At 36.9% G+C, this 21,732-nt stretch overlaps 1 protein-coding gene across 5 annotated transcripts in view; it reads left to right on the top strand.

Annotated features, from left to right (window-relative positions):
- Positions 1 to 21,732, top strand: part of clcn2b (chloride voltage-gated channel 2b) — a 102,980-nt gene that overhangs the window by 36,269 nt on the left and 44,979 nt on the right. For all 5 annotated transcript variants that reach the window (XM_089121558.1, XM_089121561.1, XM_089121559.1 and 2 more), the window contains 6 exons: positions 161 to 262; positions 887 to 971; positions 1,777 to 1,932; positions 7,809 to 7,878; positions 8,909 to 9,019; positions 10,536 to 10,749. In XM_089121558.1, the coding sequence (XP_088977684.1) occupies positions 161 to 262; positions 887 to 971; positions 1,777 to 1,932; positions 7,809 to 7,878; positions 8,909 to 9,019; positions 10,536 to 10,749 (738 nt within the window). The remainder of the gene's footprint in view (positions 1 to 160; positions 263 to 886; positions 972 to 1,776; positions 1,933 to 7,808; positions 7,879 to 8,908; positions 9,020 to 10,535; positions 10,750 to 21,732) is intronic.

Below are 21,732 nucleotides of genomic sequence, written 5' to 3' on the forward strand. Positions count from 1 at the left end.
TGCTGATTGTTCATGCACATCTGCTTTAGACACTTTGTACCCAACAGATATTTCATGAAAGCACAATCTCCAAATGAACTGTATTATGAGTCATGAGTCTGTTTATGCCAACATGCATGACTCTCTCTCTCTCTCTCTCTCTCTCTCTCTCTCTCCGCAGAATTGCCAGCGGGTTTGGCGGTGCCTTATTTGTGTATCTGAACAGGCTAATTGTTCAGTTTATGCGAAAACAGAAAACTATTAACAAGTTCCTCATGAAGAAGTGAGTGTTCCCTGTGTTCCAACTTATTTATCTGTAATTGTTCTTACTGGTGTTATTTTCATGTTATAAAATATCTTAAAGGGCCCCTATTATGCTTTTTTGGATGTGACTTTGAGCCGTTTGTGAATATAATGCGAGTTTCAAAGATCAAATTGCAGTTTTCTCCTAAAAGAAAGAAGTGATTCTGAACTGTAATTCCAGTCTTTCTTCCTGCTGAAAATATGTAGGTGTGTAACTAATTAGCATAAAGCCAGCCTGTGGCGTTGATTGGCTGAACAGCGTCTCTAAGCCCCGCCCCCATCACTGTAGTGTATCTGAGACTGGAAGAGTTTGGTTTGTGTTGTTCAAGAGCTGAGATTCAGATATGATCATGACCAATCAGAGCAGAGCAGCTCTCAGAGAGGCGGGGTTTAGAGAGACTGAATCTGCAAACGAAGCGTTTCAGACTCTGAGAAAAAAGAGCTTTTTCTCTAGTGGATATTAAGAGAAAATTAAAGTGTTTTTTGACGTTGGATGCGTGTAAACGGCAACTAATTTCAGAACAGTGAAGGTTTATTAACAAATATAGGTCTAATATCACAAGTGTGTGTGTGTGTGTGTGTGTGTGTTGTGTGTTGTGTGCAGGCGTCTGTTGTATCCCGCGCTGGTCACGCTACTGATCTCAACACTCACTTTCCCACCGGGGTTTGGGCAGTTCATGGCCGGACAGGTACACACACACACACACACACACACTCTACACAATATGTGTTTGTTCCTCAGGGTGTTCAATCCATCCAGTTAATAATCTTAATGAGACAGTTGAGAGAAACAGGCGTTCATTAATCATTCTTAACAACACACACACTCGATAAAATACAGAATAAGGCATCAACTCTCGCTCTCTATCACACACACACTTTGAATACAGAATGTGGCAATATAAATATACAACACTTCACATAATCCATTTCTCAATCAGTTTTTATCGTGTTTTATTGTATAATGCCTGAATAATCTCTAAAAAGGAAGTGGAAGCACTTTTCATTTGTTAACATTGCATTAACTAACAATGAATACATTCTCACTGCATTTATTAACCTTTATTAATGCTGGTTAAAAATTGTTCATTTTAGTTCACAGTGTATTAATGTTAACAGATACAACTTTTCTTCTTAAAAAATGCTGAGATTAACAGTAATGAACATTAATAAGTGCTAATAGAAAAACATTAAACATTGTATTTTAGCTCCTTTGTATTAACTTACACACTGATGTTAAGTTTCGATATATTAACATATCTGTCGTCTTTTTAGTAAGTGTTTTATTTTCAAATGATTTAATTAATTATTAGTTTATAGAGAATTTTTTATTTGTATTTAATTTGATTTGTTTTAAGCATAAAACTAACTGTAATATTGTGAGGTTTATGCGTAAAATAAGAAGGTGAACACTGAAGCTTCTGTTAATAACAGGATTATTATATTTATATTTCTATATTTATAATAATTAATGTGATTTTCTCACACATATAGCTGACACAGAAGGACACCCTGGTTTCATTTTTTGACAATCGCACTTGGACAAAGCAAGGAATCACAGAAGACTTTAGTTACGACAGTCACTCGACCGCCTGGAAACATCCGCAGGCTAACGTCTTCGTGATCCTCGTCGTTTTCATTGTTATGAAGGTAAATAATATATATATTTTTTGATTCTTTGGTTTAAAGGCAGTGTTTTTCATAAACACTTATACTGGTTGAAACTCTATTCACGATCTAAAAGTTGTTTACGCTCGTTGTTGTTTTGAGACCTGAGGTGATTTAACTCTAAGCAGACACTTGAATAATACATGAGCTCATTAACATATGACCGCCCACATTTACATATCAACCGCTATTCAGTATTTAGCAGCTTCTTTTTAGCAGGATGATAGTGTGAAGTAGGTTAGCCAATCACAGCAGAGGTCCTTCTGTAGCTCCGCCCCTCGTTGTGTTCTGTCTTCCGGATTGTATTTCCACAGATCTTACGGATTTAATCTTTAATTTGAACAAATCTTCCCGGTCTCATGATAACGTTCGTTAACTCTACTTTGAGGCAATTCACTTTATTAGCTAATTACTCTTAGACAGCGATTCCATGGAAAAAGATTGTTTTTCTGGCGGATGAGGTCTAAAGAAGGGTTGAGCGAAAAGGAGATTTCATTATCCTCAAAAAACCTCCCAGCTGTAGAAGTCACTGGCTGAGGAAAACAAGAGTGTGTGTGTGAAGACCTGCGTGAGTGTGTCACCCTGGCAACCTCATCAGAAACCCGGTCGAAACCTGTCACTGCACAGGAAGTGATGTCGTCAGCGTTGCCATGGGGACGAGTGCCCAGTGTGTCCTTGAGCTGAACAGGAACCTTTGACTTAACCTGCGCAGTTTAATCTAGAACTACTTGATGGACTACAGATTTGTCCCCAGAATCTGACAAAACCTCTCTTTGGAAGTATGATTTATAAGTAATGCATCACTTTTTTTATTATTAAGGGTTATCGCCCCCATGTCATCCAAGATGCCCATGTCTTTCTTTCTTCAGTCGGAAACAAATGAAGGTTTTTAATGAAAACATTCCAGGATTTTTCTCCATATAATGGACTTCAATGGGGACCAAACGGTTCAAGGTCCAAACGAGAGTTTCAGTACAGCTTCAAATGTCTTTAAATGACACCAGATGATGAATAAGGGTCTTATCAAGCGAAACGATCGCTCGTTTCAAAAATAAATAACAAAAGTTTAAGTTTTATAAGCTCAAATTCTTGCTCTGTTCTGTGATGCGCGTTCGTGACTCTCCTGTTCGAAATGAACGAATCTTTATTCGAGTCATGACTCGAAGGGTCCTTGATAAGACCCTTATTCATCGTCTGGAGTCGTTTAAAGCCCTTTGAAGCTGCACTGAAACTCTCATTTGGACCTTGAACCGTTTGGACCCCATTGAAGTCCATTATATGGAGAAAATCCTGGAATGTTTTCATCAAAAACCGACTGAAGAAAGAAAGACGTGGACATCTTGGATGACATGGGGGTGAGTAAATTATCAGCAAAAGTTTTTTAAAAAGTGAACTACACCTTTAATTCAGCAAGGATGCATTAAAGTGATGAAAAGTGAAAGTAAAGACATTTATAATGTTCATTTTTAATTAAATTCTGTTTTTTCTTAACTTTTTATTCATCAAAGAATCCTGGAAAAATAAAAATTTTCACAGTTTTCACAAAAATATTTAACTGTTTTCAACGCGGATAATAATCATAAATGTTTTTTTGAGCATCAAATCATCATATTAGAGTGATTTCTGAAGGGTGACACCAATAATGAATGACACTTTACTATATATTCACATAGAAAATAATTATTTTACACTTTTACTGTATTCTGATCAAATAAATGCAGTCTTGATGAGCAGAAGACTCCTGCACTTTGAAACGACGTGTATTGCGTAAAGCGCCACACAAATAAATGTGAATTGAATTAAATTGAAAGAGACTTTTTTGGGAATGCCGGCAGGTGGAGAGAAATGGAGCAGATTTCTGCGAGTCTGTCCATTTTTCAGTGCCAAGAGAGAGCGAGTGTTTGTGAGGATGAAAAGAAGGAGAGAATATTACGCAATGATTTCTCGATCCACCCACAGCTCTCAAACACTCTCCAGCATAACTCACACAACACTTATATAACATTCTCACTGAATCCCACCTCAACCTCCTCCGGATCTGTTCTGTTCTCGCAGGAACCATCGATTGTGTGTTTGCTTTAGTTCGTGACTTTCTCTATTAATTAACTTCTGTTGTTCTGAATCAGCCAATTAGATTGCTTTTCTTAATTACTCACAGTTCATTTCAGGATTCACCTCACATTCAGTACCAAGTGACGTGTGTGTGTTTGTGTGTCTAATTAACAAATAAACTGAAAATAAACTGAAAAATCTGGAGCGAAAGTTCAGACTTGTTGGGCGTGTTTGTGTGTTGGCATTTTGCTTAATATAATTAAATGTATCTGTCTTAAAGAGTGTTATTAAAATTAAAGGTGACTTTGGATTGTCTTGTGTTGTTCACTAATGAGATCACGCACATAATACACACTTTATCATTTTATTCTGTTTTGTCAAACTTCTGATTCAAGGCAATAAGGACTTGTTCAATCTGGCCAATGCTTGTGCAAATGACAAACTTTCACGACGACACGTGTTTTCAATTTAAACATCTCAAGTGATTTTTAACCATTCAGATTCAATCGTAAGAAGCGTTTTCTTTCACATATCAAGTTCTTCTGCTTGAACCAAAAAATACACACAACAAAAGTATGTGAAAATGCGAGTTTACATCTCACAATTCTGACTTTATTTCTCAGAATTGCGTGATATAAGGTCAAAATTGCGAGATGTAAAGTCCGAAGTGATTTATTTTAAAGTCGAAATTGCGTGTTATAAAGTCAGAGTTGTGAGAAATAAACTATTCTAAGGGGAAAAAAGTTGAGAGAGAAAAGATGTCAGAATTTAGAGATATTAACTAGCAATTGTGTAATAAAGTCAGAATTGTGAGATAAAAAGTCTTAATTCTGTCTTTTTTTTATCACAATTGCAACTTTATATCTCAGAATTGTGACTTTATATCTCAGAATTGCGACTTTATATCTTGCAATTGCGACTTTATATCTCAGAATTGCGACTTTACATCTCGCAATTGCGACTTTATTTCTCAGAATTGCAACTTTATATCTTGCAATTGCAACTTTATATCTCAGAATTGTGACTTCATTTCTCAGAATTGCAACTTTATATCTTGCAATTGCAACTTTATATCTCAGAATTGCAACTTTATATCTCAGAATTGCGACTTTATATCTTGCAATTGCGACTTTATATCTCAGAATTGCGACTTTACATCTCGCAATTGCGACTTTATTTCTCAGAATTGCAACTTTATATCTTGCAATTGCAACTTTATATCTCAGAATTGTGACTTCATTTCTCAGAATTGCAACTTTATATCTTGCAATTGCGACTTTATATCTCAGAATTGTGACTTCATTTCTCAGAATTGCAACTTTAAATCTTGCAATTGCAACTTTATATCTCAGAATTGCGACTTTATTTCTCAGAATTGCGATCTTATATCTCAGAATTGTGACTATTTCTCAGAATTGCAACTTTATATCTCGCAATTGCGACTTTATTTCTCAGAATTGCGACTTTATTTCTCAGAATTGCGATCTTATATCTCAGAATTGTGACTTTATTTCTCAGAATTGCAACTTTATATCTCGCAATTGCAACTTTATTTCTCAGAATTGCGACTTTACATCTCGCAATTGTGACTATTTCTCAGAATTGTGAATTTATTTCTCAGAATTGCAACTTTATATCTCGCAATTGCGACTTTATTTCTCAGAATTGCGACTTCATATCTCAGAAATGTGACTTTATATCACAGAATTGCAAGTTTATATCTTGCTATTGGGACTTTATTTCTCAGAATTGCGACTTTACATCTCGCAATTGCGACTTTATTTCTCAGAATTGCAACTTTATATCTCGCAATTGCAACTTTATTTCTCAGAATTGCGACTTCATATCTCAGAATTGCGACTTCATATCTCGCAGTTGTGCCTTTATTTCTCAGAATTGCAACTTTAAATCTTGCAATTGGGACTTCATTTCTCAGAATTGCGACTTTACATCTCGAAATTTTGACTATTTCTCAAAATTGCAACTTCATATCTCGCAATTGTGACTTAATTTCTCAGAATTGCGACTTTATTTCTCAGAATTGCGACTTCATATCTCGCAGTTGTGACTTTATTTCTCAGAATTGCACATTTATATCTCGCGATTGTGACTTTATTTCTCAGAATTGCGACTTCATATCTCAGAAATGTGACTTTATATCACAGAATTGCAAGTTTATATCTTGCTATTGGGACTTTATTTCTCAGAATTGCGACTTTACATCTCGCAATTGTGACTTAATCTCAGAATTGCGACTTCATATCTCGCAATTGCGACTTTATTTCTCAGAATTGCAACTTTATATCTCGCAATTGCAACTTTATTTCTCAGAATTGCGACTTCATATCTCAGAATTGCGACTTCATATCTCGCAGTTGTGCCTTTATTTCTCAGAATTGCAACTTTAAATCTTGCAATTGGGACTTCATTTCTCAGAATTGCGACTTTACATCTCGAAATTTTGACTATTTCTCAAAATTGCAACTTCATATCTCGCAATTGTGACTTAATTTCTCAGAATTGCGACTTTATTTCTCAGAATTGCGACTTCATATCTCGCAGTTGTGACTTTATTTCTCAGAATTGCACATTTATATCTCGCGATTGTGACTTTATTTCTCAGAATTGCAACATCATTTCTCGCAATTGCGACTTTATTTCTCAGAATAGCAACTTTTTATATCTCAGTATTGCGACTTTATTTCTCACAATTCTGACTTCATATCTTGCATTTTGTGAGATAAAAAGTCGCAATTATTTTTTTTATTTTTTTATTCAGTGGCGGAAACAAGCTTCCACAAATTTCTGTACCTGAATGCAGTTTACTGAAAAATTAAAGCACTGTTTATTTCATTTGTATCTTTGTTTGGTTGTAATTATTTTAGCTGTTGCTTGGAGTTTATTTATTTGTTGTAATATTTTTACTGAAGATCTTTAATAATGCTTGAACTTTACATTAGTTATGCTAGTAGTTTTTGCTGGAATCAGTCGATAATTGTGAAATTTCTGAAATTCTGTTGTGTTATTTATTGGAATACCATGTTACATGGGGCAAAACAACAACAAAAATGTATTTATTTACATTTTTGAGCCCTGTCTTTGCTTGTTTTTTTCTAATTTTCTAATTTATTATTATTCTTTAGTTTTAATATTTATTTTCTTGTAATGCACTGATCTTTGAGTCAATTATGGATGAAATTGTCAGAAAGTACTGGATGTGAAACACATTCATATATATTCACACATTTACATGACGTTTATTAAATTTTCTATTTTCGTCTGTTGAGGAAATCATAGTCCACGCATAAACTGTCAGACATGACAGGTTTTGCATCAGATAAGGAAGCGTTTATCTGTAATTTTGATGTTTTGTGACGCACACAGACGCATGTGTGAACATCACACCCCTCTGGATTGTCGTATTGTGTGTGGAGAGACAGGCGGCTAAAAGTTCAGAATGCAAATTCTCACTTTGAATCTATAAAATAGCTATTTTTCGTATCTTTTTGTTGCTCTGGGCTGTTTTCAGTTTTAATTTCACACAGGTGTGTCGCTGCTATTGTTCTGTAATAACCAGCTATGTAATTTGTCACACTGGATGTTGGAAAAAAAAAAGCGTCTTGTTAATGGAAAAAAAAAATGAATTACTGTCATGCTACTGAAAAATGAATTCTACCAAGATAATAGCTTTACCACTTTTAGTTAGTTAATCCCTCAACACGGATGATATTATATTATTGGATTTTGGTAAAATATTACAACTAAAGTGTTTGCCTGTGTTTATATGAGTGTTTCTTTTGTTTCAGTTCTGGATGTCTGCTTTAGCTACAACTCTTCCTGTACCTTGTGGAGCCTTCATGCCCGTTTTTGTCATTGGTAAGTGTGTGTTTGGGTTTTTCCTTAAAATATTGATTTTTAAAAGAGTAGTTCACTTTAAAAAAAAATAATTTTGCTGATAATTTACTCACCCCCATGTCATCCAAGATGTCCATGTCTTTCTTTCTTCAGTCGGTTTTTGATGAAAACATTCCAGGATTTTCTCCATATAATGGACTTCAATGGGGTCCAAATGGTTCAAGGTCCAAATGAGAGTTTCAGTGCAGCTTCAAAGGGCTTTAAACGACACCAGACGATGAATAAGGGTCTTATCAAGCGAAACGATCGCTCATTTCAAAAATAAATAAATGATAAATGACAGTTGAACAAAATAACTCGAAAAAAGATTCGTTCATTTTGATGAACCAGTTCGAACAGGAGAGTCACGAACGCGCATCACAGAACAGAGCAAGAATTTGAGCTTATAAAACTTAAACTTTTGTATTTATTTTTAAAACGGCCGATCGTTTCGCTTGATAAGACCCTTATTCATCATCTGGTGTCGTTTAAAGCCCTTTGAAGCTGCACTGAAACTCTCATTTGGACCTTGATCCGTTTGGACCCCATTGAAGTCCATTATATGGAGAAAATCCTGGAATGTTTTCATCAAAAACCTTCATTTCTTTTCGAGAAACCTCATCACTCAGAAAATACTGGAAACTGATAGAAAAAAACATGTTTTAGGAATAAAACGTTAAATATATATTAGGCGAATAATATATTAACAAACCCCTCAGTAAAAACCTTCATAATTTAGATAGGAATAAAACTGTAACTGCTGCGTAAGTGGAGGAAAAAACTCACCGACTTTAAAGAGATGTTTTGTAATTGAAACCTGAAGTGGATCAAAAAAGTTAATAAAAGTAAGACACAAAATTCATGTATAACTTTGAAAGGTTTTGATCCACTTCAGATGTTGACTGCTGTAGATAAAGTGCAATAAGATAAACACTTAAATGTGCATTTGGTCTTTGATACGTTATGGAAACAAGATTGACAAGTGCATGAGAAATACTCGTGTGTGTTGCAGGTGCTGCATTTGGCCGTTTGGTGGGTGAAAGTATGGCCGCTTGGTTTCCAGAAGGAATTAATACGGATGGTATCATCTATCCCATAGTGCCCGGAGGATACGCTGTCGTGGGTGAGAAACAAACTCATGCTCATACATGTACACACACACACACACACGTTCATCACAGTTAATTGCCTCAGTGTTGCCATAGTGATTTTAAGAGGCATTGATTTAGTTTTGTTGTGTTGGGTTTAGTGGATTTTTTGTTTTCATTGTTAGTCTTTGATTGGTAGCCACTAGATTTAATTATGAAATAACAATAACCCCTCTTGAATAATTATTATTTTATTTAGAGTTTAACAGAGAAGGGTTTAGAGATTTTGACATTAAAAAATGCCGCTTAATATAATATTTTTGCTCAATAAATTGTAACACTACAATAAGTTTTCATTTATTAACATGAACTAACAATGGCCAATACTTCTATTGCATATATTAATTTTAGTTAGCCCTCAATCGGGTCATGGGGTCTATACGACCCTAATCGACTTTTAATTAATAAAAAAAAGGTTCATCTCAGGGGAATACGATTTTGTGACTTTTCATATATTATCTATCTATACACAAAAATAAAAACTGGGCTTGATTCGGTTGTTTCCGAAAAATTACACTTCTGGTCTACGGGGTCCACATTGAAATGAATGGGAAATGTGAAAAAAATTAAATATATTCTTCATGTGTCAAAAAAATAAAAAATAAATCTTGCATAAATCTGAAAATGTTTACATAGAAATGATAGCCTAGTACTAGAGTACTAAAATAATATTTCATATGCTAATGCTAAAGCTAATGGTGTAGTTGAGGAATTGTGTGGTATATGGATACAAAAGTACTTTATCTCCAAAAACACAGCATTAATGAATAGATGAGAAGTAAACAAAAAAAATTATATATTATTTGTATGATTAAAAATGTATATTTTTTGTACAATTACTCAATCAATTGTTGGGGTCGTATAAACGCCGAAGCCCAGGCGTGTAAACAACGAAGACCATTTGAAGGTTAATGTTATTCTCAATTCAAAGGTTGTATTTGTTAACATAAGTTGTAAAATATATGCTGTAAAAATATACGTACGAATGAGAATTTTTTTAAAAATGTATCCAATAAATTTTGGATAATTTTGACCTGTTATTTATTCATCTTTAAAGCACAATCTAAGTAGCTAAGTAGAAAAATCCCCTTTAATGTTCTCGATTGTGCTGCATTAACTCACACAAATACATGTTTTGTATATTTACAGTAGGAAATTTACTAAATATCTTCATTGAACATGATCCTAATGATTTTTGGTATAAAAAAAATGGATAATTTTGACCCACACAATGTGTTGTTGGCGATTGCCACGGATACACCCGTGAGAGATGTGGCTGATCCAGAGTCACATATGTATTGTAATTGAAATCTACAGATGCAAATAGATAAAGTGCAATAAAATAAACACTTAAAAGTATTTGTTTTCTTTTACATTAACCTGAAAGACGCATTATTGAAGCAAAATAAACCATAATTGATTAGTGTATTAAAAAAAAAATGGTTTTGTCTACAATGGCTTGCGTTTCAATCTCTCTCTCTCTCTGTTTAGGAGCGGCGGCGTTATCCGGAGCGGTCACACACACCGTTTCCACGGCCGTGATCGTGTTTGAGTTGACGGGTCAGATAAGTCACATTCTGCCCATCATGATCGCTGTGATCCTCGCCAACGCCGTCGCTCAGAGTCTTCAACCGTCCATCTACGACTCCATTATACGCATCAAGAAGCTGCCTTACCTGCCCGAGCTCGGCTGGGGTCACCACGAGTGAGTTCATACCGCTTTTACCGTCATTCCCGTTGATTATATTTTTACTACTTACAGTTTTAAAACATACAACAATTTCAAAATGTATCTTTAAGTCTGGCTGTGTCAGGGTTGTTATAGTTAAATTAAACTAAAACATTTTGGTTTCTTGAAACATAATAAAATATAAAACTTACTATAAAATATTTCTCATTTCGTTTTAACTTGTGCTAAACTAACTAAAACTAAATTATTAATAAAAACTATATAAACATTTAATAAGTATAACAAAACCATACAACAAAATGAATAAAACTTTTAAAACGGAAAATAACTAAATTTATTCTAAAATTACAACAACAACAAAAAACTATAATAGTATCCCAATGATGCTAAAAAACACATATTGTAAGGAAAGTTTCTTCAAATACAGTTCTTATTTTTATCACTGCAAAAAATATTTTCTTAATTCAACTCGCAATTGTGAGCTAAAAACTCGCAATTATTTTATTTTTATTTTTTATAAATAATGTGTATAAATGGCATAGAAAACATGTAAATCACTTTAAAAATTAACGCAAAAAAATAGATAGATTTAAACAAATTTGTTAATGTAGTAATACTAATTACTAAAATAATTAATTACTATATTATAATTAGTATAAAGACAATACTAATTACTACAATAATTAGTATTTTCGCGTCTTGTTTTCCAGTACAAATATCGAACAATTTCAAAAATTACTTTTTTTTAATTTATTTATTTTTTTTATTTCAAAAATTACTAGAGAAGCGAAATGACTTAAGATAGTAAGTCTTGTTTTCTCATCAATATTAAGCGAGTTTGTGTTTAAAATGAGAAAAAAATCTTGTATTTTCTGACCCCATTTTAAGCAAAAACTCACTTAATTTTGATACCTTTACTTGATCACCAAATGACTTTAGATATTAAGTCATGATTTCTAAAAAAAATAAATAATAAATATAGCTGCGAGCAGCGATGGCGGGCCCAAGCCGGTGGCACCGCAACCCCTGGCTCCTTTAGTTACCTAAAGGCACCGGGGTGGCGGTGCCGAAGGCTTTGGCCCTTTCATGATTAAATGTTAAAACGGCTTGCCATAGTCTGTCATTTTGACTAGTCACAATTATGTTACAGATATCTTAAATGATAATACAAACTATCCAAAATGTAATTACGACTAGACAGAAAGACATTGTTGATATCTACAATGTTAATTTCCGGATAGGCAAACTTAGCTTTTAAATGTTAAAAGGGCTTGCCATACACGGACGTAGGCTCAGAGAGAGTCTCACCATATTCAAACCAAAATATCTGACTTCCTCTTGGTCTGAGCTAATGACTATGAATTAGAAAGTTGTCTGGCTTGAGGAGTACAATGTATATAACGATTTTTGTAACTGTAGATAAAAATAACAACCCCACTTTTGTCAAAAGGTGGCGCTATTTAGTCCCTGCACCATGCCCGTTTCTGAAACTTTGCACATGTCTACTGGCTAATAAATGTGATGTGTCTGTTGAGTTTCATGCAATTTCAAGCATGCTAAGAGTCTCAAAAGCATCCTAAAATAATTTCAAAGTTTGAAGCTTTGCCACGGCAACAGTTTAAAAGATATCAAGAATCCATTCACAGGTCTACATCTACCGTATGTTTACATTATACAGATGAAGTTTTTCATCTGTTTTTCATCATTATACAGATGAAGTTTTTCATCTGTTTACATTATACAGATGAAGTTTTTCATTCATATTATTACATGCAAGCGTGTTTGATTTATGGACCAAGTTTTCGGACCCCGTTCCAGGGGGCGCTGTCTAGCCCCCCTGCCACGCCTAGGTACCATCTTCAGCCCGGGCCTGATGGCAGTGGGATATGACCTGTGTGCAAAGTTTCAAGAGTTTTCAAACCCGTTAAGGGCCTCAAAAGCCATTAAGAGTCTCAAAATCATCAAAAAAAAAAGAATTTTAAAGTTTGATGCGTTGCCACGGCAACAGTATCAAAGATATCAAGAATCCATTCACAGGTCTTCATCTGCCATGTATTTACATTATACAGATGAAGTTTGAAGCAAATCGGGTAAAAATAAGAGGTTGATTTCAAAGCATTTTGAAAGTGACACACTTCCTGCTGCCAGTTGGTGGCGCTATAACTTTGACTCGAAATAGTCACATCCATGTGATCGTCCTCTTACAGGGAACACACTGATGAAGTTTCATCAAGATATGTTAATGTATGCTGAAGTTATAACACACTTCCTGTTTCACGTTTCTCGCCATAATTTTGTTTCCTCGCCACGGCCAAACCGTTTGAGATATCAAAAATCCCCTCACAAACTTTCATCCTCAATGTCTTGACTTCTTGCACACCGAGTTTGGTTGTGATTGGTAAACACATGCGTTGTAATTTGATATATTTCTCCTAGGACAACTATTCAAACAACCCATAATTCTCAACTTCCATTTTAATTGTCGTAAAACTTAGAGCACGAAAGTTGTTTGGCCTGATGTGATCTATAATTGTACCGAGTTTCATATTAATTCACGCAAGTGTGTTTGATTTATGGACAAATGTTCGAATCCCAGTCCAGGGGGCGCTGTCGAGCCGCCCTGCCACGCCCGATGACCAGCTTCAGCCCGGCCCTGATGGCCATGGGTTCTGACCCGTGTGCAAAGTTTCAAGAGTTTTAGAGGATGTTAAGGCCCCCGAAAATGCCAGAGAAGTCGCACACAGCAAATAAAGGGTTAAAATTAACCTGACAGGCGCCCCTCCTCTCACTCACACAGAGAGACACTGAGAGACTGGCAAAATTCTAAGATTTTCTCTACATTCAAACAAAGATATCTGACTTTCTGTGGGTCCTAGCTAATGAGTGTCAATTAGAAAGTTGTCCGGCTCGAGGAGTACAATATACATACTGATTTTTGTAACTGTAGATAAAACTAACAACCCCACTTTTGTCAAAAGGTGGCGCTACTGAGCCCTCACCACACCCGTTTCTGAAACGTTGCACATGTCTACTGGCTAATAAATGTGATGTGTCTGTCGAGTTTCATGCAATTTGAAGCATGCTAAGAGTCTCAAAAGCATCCTAAAAGAATGGTGAAGTTTGATGCGTTGCCATGGCAACAGTTTCAAAGATATCAAGAATCCATTTACAGGTCTTCATCTGCCATGTATTTGCATTATACAGATGAAGTTTGAAGCAAATCGAGTTAAAATTAGAGGGTGATTTCAAAGCATTTTGAAAATGACACACTTCCTGCTGCCAGTTGGTGGCGCTATAACTTTGACTCACAATAGTCACATCCATGTGATCGTCCTCTTACAGCGAACACACTGCTGAAGTTTCATCAAGATCGGTTGATGTGTGCTGAAGTTATGATACACTTCCTGTTTCACGTTTCTCGCCATAATTTTGTTTCCTCGCCACGGCCAAACCGTTCGAGATATCAAAAATCCCCTCGCAAACTTTCATCCTCAATGTCTTGACTTCACGCTGACCGAGTTTCGTCGAATTTGGATCAAAGCTCTAGGAGGAGTATTAAAAATTCCATTGCGAGTGTTTTACGAACAACCCTAAATAGCCGACTTCCTGTTGGGCTGGGGTAAAAAGTAAAAGCACGAGGTATAGATGAAACGATGAGATCAACGTGTGTACCGAGTTTCATATTATTACATGCAAGCGTGTTTGATTTATGGACCAAGTGTTCGGACCCCGTTCCAGGGGGCGCTGTCTAGCCCCCCTGCCACGCCCGGGTACCATCTTCAGCCCGGCCCTGATGGCCGCGGATTCTGACCCGTGTGCAAAGTTTCAAGAGTTTTTGAGCATGTTAAGGGCCCCAAAAGTGCCCGAATAGTCGTATAAATAATAATAATAATAATAAATATAGCTGCGAGCAGCGATGGCGGGCCCAAGCCGGTGGCACCGCAACCCCTGGCTCCTTTAGTTACCTAAAGGCACCGGGGTGGCGGTGCCGAAGGCTTTGGCCCTTTCATGATTAAATGTTAAGACGGCTTGCCATAGTCTGTCATTTTGACTAGTCACAATTATGTTACAGATATCTTAAATGATAATACAAACTGTCCAAAATGTAATTACGACTAGACAGAAAGACATTGTTGATATCTACAATGTTAATTTCCGGATAGGCAAACTTAGCTTTTAAATGTTAAAAGGGCTTGCCATACACGGACGTAGGCTCAGAGAGAGTCTCACCATATTCAAACCAAAATATCTGACTTCCTCTTGGTCTGAGCTAATGACTATGAATTAGAAAGTTGTCTGGCTTGAGGAGTACAATGTATATAACGATTTTTGTAACTGTAGATAAAAATAACAACCCCACTTTTGTCAAAAGGTGGCGCTATTTAGTCCCTGCACCATGCCCGTTTCTGAAACTTTGCACATGTCTACTGGCTAATAAATGTGATGTGTCTGTTGAGTTTCATGCAATTTCAAGCATGCTAAGAGTCTCAAAAGCATCCTAAAATAATTTCAAAGTTTGAAGCTTTGCCACGGCAACAGTTTAAAAGATATCAAGAATCCATTCCCAGGTCTACATCTACCGTATGTTTACATTATACAGATGAAGTTTTTCATCTGTTTTTCATCATTATACAGATGAAGTTTTTCATCTGTTTACATTATACAGATGAAGTTTTTCATTCATATTATTACATGCAAGCGTGTTTGATTTATGGACCAAGTTTTCGGACCCCGTTCCAGGGGGCGCTGTCTAGCCCCCCTGCCACGCCTAGGTACCATCTTCAGCCCGGGCCTGATGGCTGTGGGATATGACCTGTGTGCAAAGTTTCAAGAGTTTTCAAACCCGATAAGGGCCTCAAAAGCCATTAAGAGTCTCAAAATCATCCAAAAAAAAAAAGAATTTTAAAGTTTGATGCGTTGCCACGGCAACAGTATCAAAGATATCAAGAATCCATTCACAGGTCTTCATCTGCCATGTATTTACATTATACAGATGAAGTTTGAAGCAAATCGGGTAAAAATAAGAGGTTGATTTCAAAGCATTTTGAAAGTGACACACTTCCTGCTGCCAGTTGGTGGCGCTATAACTTTGACTCGAAATAGTCACATCCATGTGATCGTCCTCTTACAGCGAACACACTGATGAAGTTTCATCAAGATATGTTAATGTATGCTGAAGTTATAACACACTTCCTGTTTCACGTTTCTCGCCATAATTTCGTTTCCTCGCCACGGCCAAACCGTTTGAGATATCAAAAATCCCCTCACAAACTTTCATCCTCAATGTCTTGACTTCTTGCACACCGAGTTTGGTTGTGATTGGTAAACACATGCGTTGTAATTTGATGTATTTCTCCTAGGACAACTATTCAAACAACCCATAATTCTCAACTTCCATTTTAATTGTCGTAAAACTTAGAGCACGAAAGTTGTTTGGCCTGATGTGATCTATAATTGTACCGAGTTTCATATTAATTCACGCAAGTGTGTTTGATTTATGGATAAATGTTCGAATCCCAGTCCAGGGGGCGCTGTCGAGCCGCCCTGCCACGCCCGATGACCAGCTTCAGCCCGGCCCTGGTGGCCATGGGTTCTGACCCGTGTGCAAAGTTTCAAGAGTTTTAGAGGATGTTAAGGCCCCCGAAAATGCCAGAGAAGTCGCACACAGCAAATAAAGGGTTAAAATTAACCTGACAGGCGCCCCTCCTCTCACTCACACAGAGAGACACTGAGAGACTGGCAAAATTCTAAGATTTTCTCTACATTCAAACAAAGATATCTGACTTTCTGTGGGTCCTAGCTAATGAGTGTCAATTAGAAAGTTGTCCGGCTCGAGGAGTACAATATACATACCGATTTTTGTAACTCTAGTTAAAACTAACAACCCCACTTTTGTCAAAAGGTGGTGCTACTGAGCCCTCACCACGCCCGTTTCTGAAACTTTGCACATGTCTACTGGCTAATAAATGTGATGTGTCTGTCGAGTTTCATGCGATTTGAAGCATGCTAAGGGTCTCAAAAGCATCCTAAAAGAATGGTAAAGTTTGATGCGTTGCCACGGCAACAGTTTCAAAGATATCAAGAATCCATTCACAGGTCTACATCTGCCGTATATTTACATTATACAGATGAAGTTTGAAGCAAATCGGGTAAAAATAAAAGGGTGATTTCAAAGCATTTTGAAAGTGACACACTTCCTGCTGCCAGTTGGTGGCGCTATAACTTTGACTCACAATAGTCACATCCATGTGATCGTCCTCTTACAGCGAACACACTGCTGAAGTTTCATCAAGATCAGTTAATGTATGCTGAAGTTATAACACACTTCCTGTTTCACGTTTCTCGCCATAATTTCGTTTCCTCGCCACGACCAAACCGTTCGAGATATCAAAAATCCCCTCGTAAACTTTCATCCTCAATGCCTTGACTTCATGCTGACCGAGTTTCGTGCCGTGTGTTTGAATTCTCTAGGAGGAGTATTGCACATTCCATTGCGAGCGTTTTACAAACAAACCTCAATAGCCGACTTCCTGTTGGGCTGGGGTAAAAAGTAATAGTTTGAGGTATATATGAACGATGAGATCAACATGTGTACCGAGTTTCATATTATTACATGCAAGCGTGTTTGAGTTATGGACCAAGTGTTCGGACCCCGTTCCAGGGGGCGCTGTCTAGCCCCCCTGCCACACCCAGGTACCATCTTCAGCCCGGCTCTGATGGCTGTGGGATATGACCTGTGTGCAAAGTTTCAAGAGTTTTCAAACCCGTTAAGGGCCCCAAAAGCCGCTAAGAGTCTCAAAATCATCAAAAAAAAAGAATTTTAAAGTTTGATGCGTTGCCACGGCAACAGTATCAAAGATATCAAGAATCCATTCACAGGTCTTCATCTGCTATGTATTTACATTATACAGATTAAGTTTGAAGCAAATCGGGTAAAAATAAGAGGGTGATTTCAAAGCATTTTGAAAGTGACACACTTCCTGCTGCCAGTTGGTGGCGCTATAACTTTGACTCACAATATTCACATCCATGTGATCGTCCTCTTACAGCAAACAAACTGCTGAAGTTTCATCAAGATCAGTTAATGTATGCTGAAGTTCTGACACACTTCCTGTTTCACGATTATCGCCATAAGTTCGTTTCCTCGCCACGGCCAAACCGTTCGAGATATCAAAAATCCCCTCGCAAACTTTCATCCTCAATGCCTTGACTTCATGCTGACTGAGTTTCGTGCCGTGTGTTTGAATTCTCTAGGAGGAGTACTTCAAATTCCATTGCGAGTGTTTTATGAACAACCCTAAATAACCGACTTCCTGTTGGGCGGGGGTAAAAAGTAATAGTTTGAGGTATATATGAACGATGAGATCAACATGTGTACCGAGTTTCATATTATTACATGCAAGCGTGTTTGAGTTATGGACCAAGTTTTCGGACCCCGTTCCAGGGGGCGCTGTCTAGCCCCCCTGCCACGCCCGGGTACCATCTTCAGCCCAGCCCTGATGGCCGCGGATTCTGACCCGTGTGCAAAGTTTCAAGAGTTTTTGAGCATGTTAAGGGCCCCAAAAGTGCCCAAATAGTCGTATAAATAATAATAATAATAATAAATATAGCTGCGAGCAGCGATGGCGGGCCCAAGCCGGAGGCACCGCAACCCCGGTTCCTTTAGTTACCTAAAGGCACCCGGGTGGCGGTGCCGAAGGCTTTGGCCCTTTCATGATTAAATGTTAAAACGGCTTGCCATACTCTGTCATTTCGACTAGTCACAATTATGTTACAGATATCTTAAATGATAATACAAACTATTCAAAGTGTAACGACTAGACAGAAAGACTTTGTTGATATCTACAATGTTAATTCCGGACAGGCAAACTTAGCTTTTAAATGTTAAAAGGGCTTGCCATACAGGGACGTAGGCTCAATGAGAGGCTCACCATATTCAGACCAAAATATCTGACTTCCTCTTGGTCCGAGCTAATGACTATGTATTAGAAAGTTGTACGGCTTGAGGAGTACAATGTATATACCGATTTTTGTAACTGTAGATAAAACTAACAACCCCACTTTTAAGTATATATATGGTGCCTTTAGTGTTATTCTGCACGACGTGCAAAAACTTAACCCCCGCTTTTTTAAGTATATATATATATATATATATATATATAAAGAGGGTTATTCTGCACGACGTGCAAAAACTTAACCTCCGCATTGACTGTCGAAGAGAAGTGTGCAGAAGAGCTTGCATCAGTGAGGGCTTTGCAAAATATATATACATACAAACACACACACACACACACACACATATAAATGAGGTTAGTGTTTTACAATATTAAGGAAAGCAAATGTATTGAAATATAGCACATTAATTTTAAATTCATTCAGCTTCAATTACCAATTTGTAGTTTACCAATTTATCTTACTTTTATTTAAAGCAAACTATACATTTAAAAGATTAGGGTTATATGCATATTTTGTCATTTAAAAAAATACAAAATTGTTATGCAAAAAGATAAGGACTTGCAGAAAAAATCTACAGTCAGCCACACACACACACACATAAACGCAGACACCAGCAACCCCCCCCCCCTCCCTCTTCCCCATACAGACACTGATAGAGACAAGATACACATCCAAACTGCAATATCTGACTTTCTTTTGGTCTGAGCTTCTTACTGTTAATTAGAAAGTTGATCGGCTTGACAAGAACAATATACGTGGCATGTTTTGTAACTGTAGGTAAAACGAGCAAAGTTAACACATTTTATGTGTCCTTTTTTAGTCATAAAATTATTTTCCTCGCCACGGCCAAACCGTTCGAGATATCAAAAATCCGTCCGGAATTGAGCATCCTCAATGTCTTGACTTCATGCACACCGAGTATGGTGGTGATTGGTAAACACATGCGTTGTAATTTGATGTATTTCTCCTAGGAGATTTATTCAAACAACACATAATTCCCAACTTCCATTTGAACAGTCTTAAAACTTAGAGCAGAGATGGGTGCAGGTCACGCAAGTCTCAAGTAAGTCTCAAGTCTTAACCGTCAAGTCTCAAGTAAGTCCCAAGTATTTTTTTTGGGGGGGGGGGCAAGTCAAGTCAAGTCACAGGCTATGTCAAGTCAAGTCAAGTCTTGTAGTAGGTTAAGTCAAGTGCAAGTCAAGTCACCTTATTATTTTAATTTTACATGCAGAATCTGATCTTAATAAAATGAAAAGACAAGATAAGTATTTGCCAGTAAATTACAATAATTTGCATTGTAAATACTCATGTTCAATAAAATACACCATGGAATCAAACAAAATTGTAACTTCATAAAATTATTTATTTTTCACTTCTGCCAACAGTGTGTTTGAAATGTTTTAAATTTTCAACATTGAGTCCATAAAACAAATAACAGCTTAACATCCTACAGACTCTCTGAACACCTTCCTCTCTCTCAAACACAGTTTACAAACAATATTAAACTTTGTTACATTTCTCCTCTCTCTCTCTCTCTCTCTCTCTCTCTCTCTCTCTCTCTCTCTCTCTCTCTCTCTCTCTCTCTCTCTCTCACACACACACACAGTGGCGGTTCTAGACCATTTCAACTGGGGGGGCCAAGCTGGGGCCAGTTGTACTGTTAGAGGGGCCAGTTACATTTAGACCTTATCATTTTCTGCACTGCACTGAATGCATAAATAAGCAAAATACCATGTTTATAATTATCCAACAATTTGCATTTGCATTATATTTTTACATTTGCATTACATATATCAGTCTGTATTTGAATTTCCATTTTATTTTTTTACATTGAATATACAGTATGTATATATATATATATATATATATATATAATTTTTACAAATTAATCTACGATTTTTGTGGGGTTTTTTTTTTTTTTTTGCAAAAAGATCAGCAAATTATCCTCTAAACTGGCCTTTTTAGGGGGCTTTCCTCTCAGGGTGAATGAGCTTTTTTATAATTGTTTTTTTCCTGACATCTTTGAAAGACAGAAGCAATAATTAATGCACCCTTGGCCAGGATATAATTATAAAATATGACATGATTTTAAAAGTGACCTATAATATCGACTATGCAATACACTTTAATTTATCTAGTGCTAATAAAATTATTAAGCCTATTTGGAGAGAGAGATGTTTATAATGTGACAATATGTCAGTCATCGTGATTCGTGTAATAAGATGACTAGGCCTAGACTACTTGTTCTGAGCAGGTGTTGTCAGTGAACAGGCTGTAAAACTGTTGTCTAAGTTACAGACTGATACTAATTAAATGGGAAACGAATCGATTACCTAACGTAACCTCGGTTCTCTCTAGATGAGGGAACGAGCATTGCGTAAGCTAGCTTACGCTACGGGAAAGATTCATCTTACATCAGTCAAATTGTCATAGTTTTTGTCAAACAAGTTGTGAATTTGTTGTAACATTAAAACAGGAGATCATGACTTACTCCGTGCTCCAAGTGATGTTCGGAGCTCCAGTGATTAGTTTCATCTGTGGGACGGGTGAAGAAACTTTCGGAAGATGTTGTAACAGAATCATATGAACAATTCCAGGATATGCTTTTTTTCATTGGTTGTTGCGTTAAATTTTACCCAGATACAATAGTGCCCTTTTCTGATTGGCTATTAAGTAGCACTTCTCTTTTTTTGATTGGCTGATGCGTAGCAGGGTCGACTGCTGAACTCCAGGCGAGACGCGCTTGATTCTCACGTGAGAGCGGCGCGGCCAGAGAAATTGCGTATATTAAATATATTATTAATAGTTTTTCCGCATGAGAAATACAATGTGTGACGGGAGTGTGAGACAAAAGACTGAAACGAGTGACTGTCATGCTCAATGCGTGACACACTATAAAAAAAATATTTCACACTGACTCCACATTTAGGGGGGCCACAAGGGGGTCCAAGCTTGTTGTCGCAGGGGCACTGGCCCCCCCAGGCCCCCGCCTAGAACCGCCACTGCTCACACACACACACACTTTCTCTCTCTCTCAAGAAG

The sequence above is a fragment of the Pimephales promelas genome, chromosome 16 (assembly GCF_988280905.1).
Source record: "Pimephales promelas chromosome 16, fPimPro1.hap1.1, whole genome shotgun sequence".
NCBI classification, from domain to species: domain Eukaryota; kingdom Metazoa; phylum Chordata; class Actinopteri; order Cypriniformes; family Leuciscidae; genus Pimephales; species Pimephales promelas.